The 11,333-nt window shown below is 44.6% G+C and overlaps 1 protein-coding gene across 1 annotated transcript; it reads right to left on the reverse strand.

The window, feature by feature from the left end:
- Positions 1–1,014: 1,014 nt before the first annotated feature.
- On the reverse strand, positions 1,015–6,164 carry GPR160 (G protein-coupled receptor 160). Its single transcript, XM_035901188.1, has 2 exons — positions 5,943–6,164; positions 1,015–4,838 (listed from the first exon to the last, which is right to left on the reverse strand). The coding sequence occupies exon 2, from the start codon at positions 4,782–4,784 to the stop codon at positions 3,765–3,767; it is 1,020 nt and encodes a 339-aa protein (XP_035757081.1). The 5' UTR covers positions 4,785–4,838; positions 5,943–6,164; the 3' UTR covers positions 1,015–3,764.
- Positions 6,165–11,333: the final 5,169 nt, after the last annotated feature.

Raw genomic sequence — 11,333 nt, forward strand, 5'->3', positions numbered from 1 at the left:
TGCTGAATTATCTAAAATGACTGAGTACAGTAAGGAGCTGGAAAAAGGAGATCTAAAGGCGCTTTTTCCATCTAGAAAGAATCAGGATTGGAGCACAATTCTAGAATAGCAGAATAGTGTTTAAGTGCAATATGTAACAGTTAAGGAGCATTTTAATTGTGCGTAAAAGCACTGTATTGTTACGTAGGGTTGTTGAAAGGCTTACAGTATTGTTTGTAGGTACTAAATCAGGGTACCTTTGCTGATTATGGGATTAGGCTAGAAGCACAAATATAATCAATTCCTGGAGCATATCTGCTTTGTGGGCGAAATCCAGTCAACCTGCAGGAAGACTGATGGTGTCCCCCGCTGCCCGGCCGGCGTACCGGCAGCCAGGGCGTCACCAACCTCTGGCAGCTTTTTGCAAAGTCGATGTTTGAAAGAACGAGATGTTCTGCGCGCCCAACTTCCCTTTTAAGTAATCTTTGTTAGCGAACTGGTACTGATCGGGAAGGACGCATGTGAGGGATGAGGGTTTTTATTAATGAGTGCCAAATCCTTCTAGTTAGTGTTGAGAACACATAGAATATCTCATCAAAATCAATGTTGGTTTTTAAGGGATTATTTGTGTGAGGGAAGTACAGAAGTTTCTCATAAAGGGTTAACGCTTTAGCTGCTGTTACTGTTGATGTCAAATAATCCTGTAAGAATTAAAGGTTGTATAGTATTTGAATGGTATAAGGCTGCTAGTTGCTGGCACAGCACAAGAAGTAATGTACAGAGGAGATAACACCAGCGGTTGTCTGTAGCTCTTGCTATTTCAGATATTACCGCCTTCCTAGCGTAGCTTCTACCCTCTTTCTGTCTGGCAGCGAGGCTGTAATCCTGCTCTGCAGAGGGACGGTTTGTGGTTACGCGGCTGGACTCCGGGTTCAGCATTAGGACTTCCCAGAAGCAGCAGATAAAAGAAAACGCGCGGAGGAAAAGGCTCGGTCGTCGGGAGGGTAATAGGGTCGGGATCACTTCAGAGCTGGCGTCTCCCGCCATAAAAAGCGAAGGGTCGAAGCGGGCTTACAAAGAGAGCTGCTACTGGTGTATTGTAGGACGGTCACTTGGCGGGCTGTGGGCCACGGTTGGGTGCTACGTGAAGACCTGCAGTGCCACTGTTCCCTACTCGGTGGTGTAGCGACAGCCTAAAGGTTGATGCTTTCTGGCCCATTTCCTCAAAGAGGATGGAAGAAGGAATTTGGTAATAATACAATGACATCAGCACGTTGATACTCGCTCTGGCTGCATGGGGGGGGGGGCTTCCCTGTAAAAAAAAAATAAAATTTTAAAAACCTAAAATGGCTTTGGAAGCGCTGCAGCGACAATGGGAATTCTGCCACATCGGGATAGATGGGGTTGTGTAAACTTGAATTACGGGTTGAGAAGCTGAACCACACTGACAAATAAAATGCATCAGCAGCCTTCCCCAGCTTCTTGCGGTTCCAGTTCTGTATATGCTAATGAACCGGAAGGGTGAGACAAACCACACAGAACGGGAGCAGCTGAAATGTATGCTCTTGAAAGTAACCTTGCCTTCATCTGGTGTTAAATGAACTTTAAATTAGGAATTTTCCCTTGCCTGCCGAGTCTGTAGGGATTAGTTACTTCATGATCTTCTGAAATGCCTGGTGCATTTACTATCTTTGAGATATTTGCTGGTTTTTAAATGGAATTAGGTTTTGTAAATAATTTTGTCAGCCCCATTTCAGTGGGTGTCCAGTTTATATAAAACCTGAAGAAATGCTGCGTCAAAACCCATGTGTTCAGGCACAGTTTAACCTATAGCAGCTCAAGCGCCAATTAACTGCAATTGCAATCTGAGAGAGCAGGCAGCGACTGCTTAGGGTTGTCTTTCAAGTTAACATTGTACGCGCTTTCCTACTTTTAGCATGGAAATAGAATTTCCTCCAAATACGTTTTCCAGCATCAAGAATGAAATTATTTGCGGTGCCAAACGCTTCGAACTATGTTGCTAAGCATTGCCTCCTCTTATTGCACTAGTTTTAAAATCCAGTTTTTGCTCATTTACTGTCCTTTTGATGGCCCGTTTAACAGATTTTTCCCCAAACCATTTTCTACTGCTTAAAAATGCTCGTGTCCTTTTGATTACATCACTGAAACCTCAAAGTAATTTACCAGACTGTGGGTGAAAGAGGCACTAGGTGGGGTGAAGTTATAAGCCAGAATGATAATTGGACTTTGATATATTGCAGAAATGGAAGATTAATATATGACTGAGATGTGATTGTGTATTCTTATGGAGTGATATACTGGAATATTCTTTTATAAGAAGTTTTAGCCCACGTAGCATTAAATTCTGCAATTAAATCTATGTCTATAATTGATATATAATAATGTAAATTATAACCCAAAAATTACATTTTGCAGTTGAAGAGCACACAGTGAACTATGTAAAAATACGATCTTTGTGAATCACTTTTTTTAAAAAGCACTTTCTGTTACCAAGTAGCATGTGAATGAATTTTAGATTCTCTCATTTGTTATGATCTGTAGAAGTGAAATTTCTTTAATCCGTCTGTTAATGGGTGAATTCATCACACAAATGCTGAAACAAAGCACCTTATACTATGCTGCTTAAACTTGCTTGTAATTGCACCTTTTGTTATTATCTGCAGATTTTTCTTAATGAGTATTCTTGTGTGTTATCATTGTTCCCTGTGGGTCTGGGTGAATGATTAACCAACCCACGGCATCATTTACTGATATAGTTTCTATTTCAATACAGCATTGTATTGTGAGTTCAGTGCTTCAGAAATAAATGCGACTTCCATTTGTCTGCTTTGGTTGCGTATCATTTATTTCTCTTCTACAAACTTAAATCAAGACCTTCAGAAAAACTGTAAGAATTTGAAAATTAAGAGAGTATTTTTGCTAGAAGCCTGACTAATTCTCCCCCCCTGCTGAAGTAGTCCCACTTCCAATTTAGCTATTTTAAAGTCATTTTGGTTTCAAAATAAACTATATTTTAAATTAACCCATTCTTTAACCTTGGGCGCGTGTTGATGTATAGCAACTAACCTTGTTGCTTCTCACTCTGACTGTAATTATTTAATTTTTAATATGTACATATATACATTAGAGGAGCAGTAGCACAGAAATAATGAAACATCACCACCTTTCCTGTAGTTGTGGAAACTGCACATCTTGCACTATTTTTGTACTAAGTAAACAAAGTTTGTATTTCCGTAGGAGTCGTAGCTTTATGTGACTTAAAACAATTTCTTTCTTGTCAAACAGACAATAACTCTCAACTGAAATCAAACTGACAAAGAGTCGCACTTGGACAAGAAAATATGCTTCAAAAATAGCAGAAGTTGTTTGAACCTTTGACAGCAGGTTGACACGTGTACATACGTGTTGAAAGGGCTCCAGCTTTGAAGAAGGCTTTATTGCATTTTGTACTACAAGACCTGAGATCATTCCGTTTAAAGCAGGTGTAAAATTCTAGTAATAAACAGAAGGCTCAACTGAAAGCTTGGTTTTTGTAAGCAGCGGTCTCTTCTTAAACCCGTATCCTCAAGTTAGATTCTCTGAACTGGCAGGTGCTTCCTGCCCACTGGAACCCGGCGTGGAAGCGTGCAATACGTGGCCTTATTGGTCTACGCTGGGCTCTTTTCCGTGGGTTGTAGCTCTGGAGATGTTTCCTTGTATTATCTGTAAGGACACCGTCACAGAATGTCAGAGCACACACTTCAGTCTTTTCAGTCAGCAGCTCATTAACAGATCACAATTACTGTGCCTGGCTTATCAGCTGGCTCTGTGTTTTCATTGTTAAACGGTATAAAGCAGAATTTCCAGCTGACAAATGGATCCGTAGACCACATCTCCTCTGTCAAGTCAACATCATGACATCGACACCAGTATGCTACTGCGATGAGAAAGCTGTTGATGAAGTACAGCCAGGGGACGTTCATCTCCATGTAGGCTGGAATCCGAGCACCGAGGAACAAAATGATAATTTGAAGAACAACAAAAGGTGCCCAAGTGCCAAGAAAACAGATGAGGAGTCTGGTCAGGAGCTGCCACTTAAAGCAAGGGCCGTTGTTGTTAGACACACGGGAGAACATCAGGACAGGCTGACTGGCAAAGGAAACTACCCTGACAGACAGCAGCATGGTTGTAACTTCCTTCCGACAAGCCAGGAGAGCCGTGCCGATGAGCAGCACCATGGCACACGAGACCGAGTAGCTCTGCAGGCTGGCATAGAGTGGACACTGATAGGGAGAAACGTGGTTCTGAATTTCTAGTTCTTCATAGACAGCGGGAACTTTCAGAATGAAAAAAAACCCTGAAGTCCATATCACAACCACGGCAAATACATAAAGTAATCTTTGACCTCTTTGGGGAAATCGAGAGGTTTGGGCTATAGTCACGTAATAATCCAGACCAGCCATGAGATACACCGGGTAATGCAAAATGCCGTAGGTAAGAGAAATTATCTGAGTGAACAGGCAAATGTGGTACTTTGTAAATCGCACACCCCACAGTGCAAAGTCTTCAAAATAGAAAGTGAAAGAGATACTCGTCAGCAGCATGAAATCAAGAAGTGCAAGTGAAACACAAAAGTATCCCATAAAACTAACTTTCACATTTTTTTGCTTGACTTGCAACATGAAGAAATCAAGGAACACTTTTCCGAGCATAATCAGGAGCAACATGCAGCTGATTTCAAGCGGTTGGTTGACCTGGGCATAGTGGTACTGACCAGAACAATTTTCACAGAGTATGGCAGCCATCCTCCAGTGGTGAGAACCAGCAACATAAGTATCACAGAGCACGGTGCTTCATACCTGAAAAGAAAGAAAAAAAAAAAAAAGAAAAGTTTGTAAAAATTTATTTCTGGATGCCTCTACCAATTAGTTTGTTCTCCATCATAGCACCTGCCGAATTTATGTCTGAATTTTCCAGGCTCCTTAATTAAGGGTAAATAGCTTCACTAACACATCATTAAATTGTCTATGAAAATAATTAAATTGTCTAAGAAATAAATAAATAAAAAATAAATAAGTAATAAATAATAAAGAAATTGTCTAAGAATTGCCTAAATTTTATGTTCTTTGAACTATATTCTCAAGAGTTAAAAGCTCGACACAGACCTAAGCTGCTTTTCTAGCTACTGTCCTAAGGGAAGCTTTAGGAAATAAGGTTGACTCTGTTCCTTTCCTTTAGAACGCGCGGGGGTCTTTCTGTCCAGCTGGGCAGAGGGATACATGTTTCAGAGCTCCTATATTTTTTGAAGAAATTAGACAACCACGTAGGACAGGGATCATGCAAGATAGAGGAGATGTTGCAGGATGGCCTCACGGTTCATTATGCTCATAGAATCTATATGGAATTGAGACTGCAGAAATATCCTGAATGCAGAAAAAGCATTGCCCCAACTCATCCTTTTTTCGGTGCTAAAATCCTGGAATTCTGAGGCAATCCCAAGCACACACGCTTCATTACCCAATCAGGCTTTTTTGTTTATCCTTTAGCAATGTAGCTACAGCAGTGATAGACACTCCAGAGCAGCTGATTTTCCTCTGTAAGTTTCTTTAGGGTAACTCTTTTCCATGTGTTAATTCCTAAGGAAAATGAATACAGGATGGCTTCATGTATGTCAGCAAGACATACTAGACAAAGCTGTACGCGCTCTTCTTCCCTCTTTCCTAAAGGAGCGGGATGGTGTCAGCATTCTTGGGGACAGCAGAGAAAAGCTGAGAAGCCAAAGCTGTGAAAAGGAATTGCCCCTTGGGCTCTCTGATAACAACTTTGTTACTCGCTCGCCAGAGTTAGCGAACATTTGAGCCGGTGCCTCCTGAAAAGCAGAAGGAGAGGAGCAACCCAAAGCACTTGGCAGTGCAACTCGAGATGTATCCACCGGCTACCACTGAACTCGGTTACAAGCCTACCTGGCCGCTTCGCTGTTCATCCATACAAGTACATTTCGTCCTCTGAAACCGAATGCATTTCACAGCGCAACTTTCCTGTTCTTCGTATGCTGGGTGCTGCACTCGCGTATGCAGAAAGGAGGAAGCCGGGACGCAAAGCAGGGCCGTGCGATGCCAGCGACCGCTCCGGCCCGCCTGTGCTGTGGCAATGCAGCAGCACCTGCGCGCAGGTCGGGCCTTTGGCCGGCTATGTTTCCCTCCCCATGGGCACTAGACATGCGAAAAATATAGCTGCTCTATGATGAACGCCGGAAGTTTAGACCTGACAGCAGACAGGTTAGATTGAGCAACATGCAACAAATCCAAAAAGCTCCCAGAGGTTTAGCTCTCCTCATTAGGTCCCAGAATTCAGGTGCTCTGCCTACATTTCTCAAGCGGTGCAATCTGCAGGAAGCATCTGAAAGATGTCATTTATCCCTGCCAGTACCTCATTTTTGAGAAAAGCAGGACATTAGCCACTACCTTTTCCCAGATCATCCCGTGCAGAGACTCACAGTAGCACTTGCTGCTCAGTAAACCAGTTTGGATGAGCATCATGGGATGGGCAGCCCTGCTGTCTGTGGAGGCAGAGGAGCAGCAGCCCGGGGCTCTGGGCCGTTCAGCACCAGGCAGGTGCCACAGCATCGAACTCACAGGCTTCCAAGCATCTCACTAGATTTAGCCCTGGATTACCAAAAAACATAAAGGGAGAAAATAAAGATGTTGCAGTGCTACAGCTCTATTCTGTACATGCAGCAATCAGGAACCCACTGCTAATTAACTTGAGAAGCACAGCTCAGGCCCCCTCAGCGAGCCACTCCTGCGCTGGGATGTGCTCCTATCCGACACATGCCGGTAGATGGGAATTAAAACAACAAATGGAAAACTAAATTGGCACTCTGATCTGGGAGAGGCGAAAAGCTGGCACTGTGAATTTTTAAATTCTATTAAGTAGATTGCTATAGGATGGCCAAGCTAAAAAGCCAACCCATTTAGAAGGCTTTATGAGTATTTCCAGGATTATCTACTTTAATTCATCATTATCTCAAAACAAATAACGTGTATTCCGTAAAGAGCCCGGGGCTGGCGAGCCGTCACCCTCGGCGCTCGACCCCAGCGGTGAGTTAGGCGGCAGCGACCATGAGGCACCTCCTTCACGAAGCCCTGGGGTCACACGCCGTGTGGGGGCTCGCCCACCTCGGCTTTGGGGCTCAGCCCCGTTGGGCAGCTCTCACCAGTTCCTCACCCACGCAGAGTTGGTCGCAGCGAGCGGGGATGCTGATCCCCTCGCGGGGATGGCCCTGAAAGTACCCAGCGGACCTCGGAAGAACTAATTTCTGCTTCTTTACTGGTCTTGCAGGTGGAAGAACTCCCGTCGCAGATCTCCTGTCCCCCATCCACAGAGTCCTCCATGGGGGGAGCGCGTGCCTTACCCTGGGGCACGACGGCGAGTGAAATGCCCTGGACACGTGGGCTTCCACATGCACGTTACCCTTCCCGTACTGAACGCCGAAGGCTTCAGAATATGTGACAAATCGCCTTTTTGCAGCGCATCGCTACTTTTGGCATTGATTCGGCCACCAAACAAACGTGACTATTGCAGAATTCAGCCAATGGTGTATTTGCAAAACAGTTCAAATCTTTAACATCGTGTACTGTTTTTATAGAACGCTTCTGGTTTTGAAATGCAACACAAAATTGCACAACCCCTCAGTGCTGTGTATTTATTCTCTTCCACAGAGGAACTTCATATTTGACCGCCAACTACATTCCGGTAATTATATAGTTAAAGGGCTATACAGTAAATAGTCAAGGAATATTTTATTGTGAATGCTATCTTGGCAAAAAGATTTCTTTACAAATGGCTGTCTCAATCTGTCTTCCTCAGAGATTCTTAACAATTAAAAAAAGTTTAGGAGGGAGGTTACGGAATACACGTTATTTGTTTTGAGATAATGATGAATTAAAGTAGATAATCCTGGAAATACTCATAAAGCCTTCTAAATGGGTTGGCTTTTTAGCTTGGCCATCCTATAGCAATCTACTTAATAGAATTTAAAAATTCACAGTGCCAGCTTTTCGCCTCTCCCAGATCAGAGTGCCAATTTAGTTTTCCATTTGTTGTTTTAATTCCCATCTACCGGCATGTGTCGGATAGGAGCACATCCCAGCGCAGGAGTGGCTCGCTGAGGGGGCCTGAGCTGTGCTTCTCAAGTTAATTAGCAGTGGGTTCCTGATTGCTGCATGTACAGAATAGAGCTGTAGCACTGCAACATCTTTATTTTCTCCCTTTATGTTTTTTGGTAATCCAGGGCTAAATCTAGTGAGATGCTTGGAAGCCTGTGAGTTCGATGCTGTGGCACCTGCCTGGTGCTGAACGGCCCAGAGCCCCAGGCTGCTGCTCCTCTGCCTCCACAGACAGCAGGGCTGCCCATCCCATGATGCTCATCCAAACTGGTTTACTGAGCAGCAAGTGCTACTGTGAGTCTCTGCACGGGATGATCTGGGAAAAGGTAGTGGCTAATGTCCTGCTTTTCTCAAAAATGAGGTACTGGCAGGGATAAATGACATCTTTCAGATGCTTCCTGCAGATTGCACCGCTTGAGAAATGTAGGCAGAGCACCTGAATTCTGGGACCTAATGAGGAGAGCTAAACCTCTGGGAGCTTTTTGGATTTGTTGCATGTTGCTCAATCTAACCTGTCTGCTGTCAGGTCTAAACTTCCGGCGTTCATCATAGACCAGCTATATTTTTCGCATGTCTAGTGCCCATGGGGAGGGAAACATTTCTTACTGTTTTTCTTGCAGGGTAGATTGCAAATCCATGTTTGATCAACCTGTGTGTGATCTGTGTGTACAAAAGTATCGAGCAGCCGGTAGGACCTCTTCTGAAAACAACTAACTCTCTGGAATTAACTTCAGATGTAAGTAGAGCTTTCTTCTTTTTTGCCTTTTTTTTTTTTTTTTTTTAATTTTTTCTTCTTCTCTGGTTCACCTCAAGTGTTAAATAACTTCAGAAAAGAAAAAAAAGTTGTGGTTTTTTTGGTGCAAAACCAAGATGATTGGTATTATAGTCTGAAAACCAGTGAGACTTTAAAGCAGTCTCAAGCAGCATTCACATTGGCAGCATTTGCTTATCCAAGCAGTACTTACTAGGACTGATGCACAAATTGCAATATCATAAGAAAATGTTGACGCCTACGATGGGTGTTTTACATTCCGAGCACCCACTCCGCAGCGTGGTCCCACTCACGAGTGTCTGAATGGTAATGCCCTCACCAGTAGCTGGTTTTCTTCTTCTTTGTACTAATCCAAAGTAAAGCAGTGGAAGTGATTTTCCCCGTAGTAGCTAGTGAGGTCTTTGCGTGGTCTCTTCCTGATGTTCTTTGTTTCTGGTGGTGGCTTGCTTTGTGACTGCACAAACTACTGTACCGGCCTGTGTCGGGAGATACCTGGGTGGTGGAATCATAGAATCATAGAACGCTTTGGGTTGGAAGGGACCCCTAGAGGCCATCTAGTCCAACCCCCCCGCAGGAGCAGGGACACCACTAACCAGATCAGGTTGCTCAGAGCCCCATCCAACCTGGCCTTGAATGCTTCCAGGGATGGGGCCTCCACTACCTCTCTGGGCAACCTGTTCCAGTGTTTCACCACCCTCATTGTAAAGAACTTCTTCCTTATATCCAGTCTAAACCTACCCTGGTTTAGTTTAAAACCATTACCCCTTGTCTTGTCACTGCTGGCCCTACTAAAAAGATTTTCCCCATCTTTCCTATAGGCCCCCTTTAGGTACTGAAAGGCCGCAATCAGGTCTCCCCGCAGCCTTCTCTTCTCCAGGCTGAACAAGCCCAACTCCCTCAGCCTGTCCTCATAGGAGAGGGGCTCCAGCCCCCGGATCATTTTTGTGGCCCTCCTCTGGACCCGCTCCAACAGTTCCATGTCCTTCTGGTGCTGAGGGCTCCAGAGCTGGACGCAGTACTCCAGGTGAGGCCTCACCAGAGCAGAGTAGAGGGGCAGAATCACCTCCCTCGACCTGCTGGCCAATGAATGAGCAACCAGGAGGGAAAGGGCATGGTTTAAAGATTTTTTTTTTCTGCTGATAAAAATCCTAATGAGTGTGTGGCCTCCAGAGTATGCAGCACAGTATGTCAGCGGTGATGCTCGGTGAGCCTTCAGAGCAGGATCCTCCTCCGAGTGGCCCATGGGAGCACAGCGCTGCCCAAGTCACACACTGAGCTGATGTTGGGACTACTTGGCTTCCTTTTTCCTCCACCAAGGCCCTCTCTGGTGCTTGTTTGAAAGTCTGCTTGTTACTCACTGATGACTCTCAAGTGATTGTTTTCTACTCTTGAATACTACATCCCATCTTCTCGTTTTTCAGAGAAATGATAATGCAAGATGGGATGCCCTCAAAACCAGATGCATTGCTTAGCACTGGCAGGTCCTTCATGCTGCCATGGGAGCCGCTTGGGCTCGCTGTTGAATAAGGGCAGGTTCTTCTCGAGCACCGGCTCGGCTTGCAACTTCACTGGAAATCTTGCAGGTACCCGGCAAATGCTGTACGCTGTAAATACTGCCTTGAGCCCAGCCTGCTTGGCTGAAGAGGCTGCATTTATATTCATCTGCAGCTATAGAAAGGTTCGAGAAATTAATTTGTATTTGCATGCAGGCAGCTTTGTATGAAAATAAGGCAGAAGACTGCCTCCTCCAGAAGGAGGGTACGTGAAAAGACACAGCAAATGTCTTGCAGAAGCTGTTTGTGTATTCTTCATATGATCATGTTGTGGTTCTATGTGCCCTCTAGTCGCAAGATATTTCCATAGATGCTTCCTTCCTTCTTCAAGACTGTTTCCTGCCACTGGTTGCTCATATTTGGGGTTCTATTGTTAAACTTAGCTCGAAGTGTAGGATTTTAGGATAACGGGGAAAGGAACGAGAAAAATAAACCCTTCAATTTCAAATCTAAGCCGATCAGTTTCTGAAAGAAAGAGAGTGACTGAACAAAGCGTCCTCACAGGACAGGGACTGGTCTCTCCCCTCTCCTCCCTCTGTGATGGAGCTCAGCAGTGCAGCCCCACGGTTCACTGCGGCTTCCGAAGTCACTTAGAACGACCAGTGGGCAATAGTTGCTTCTGCTTCGCCCTCAGTGCTGCCTGATTTAGGGCCAGGAGGTTTCCTTCAGACAGGGGTAGGTGTAGATAATGAATGCAACTTATTTACCATTACGTGAAGGAGTATAGGGTATGCTTCCTATGTGGTTAGAACCAAGCCTTTTCTTTTTCCCAGTTCTTCCTGTTTGGGGCATGTTGTGCTTCAGGAGCTCGTTGCCACCTGCCCCTTCACTCAGTTGAGCAGAAGGAATACATTTGAGCCT

The sequence above is a fragment of the Egretta garzetta genome, unplaced genomic scaffold, assembly GCF_000687185.1.
Source record: "Egretta garzetta isolate BGI_Z169 unplaced genomic scaffold, ASM68718v1 scaffold638, whole genome shotgun sequence".
NCBI lineage: Eukaryota > Metazoa > Chordata > Aves > Pelecaniformes > Ardeidae > Egretta > Egretta garzetta.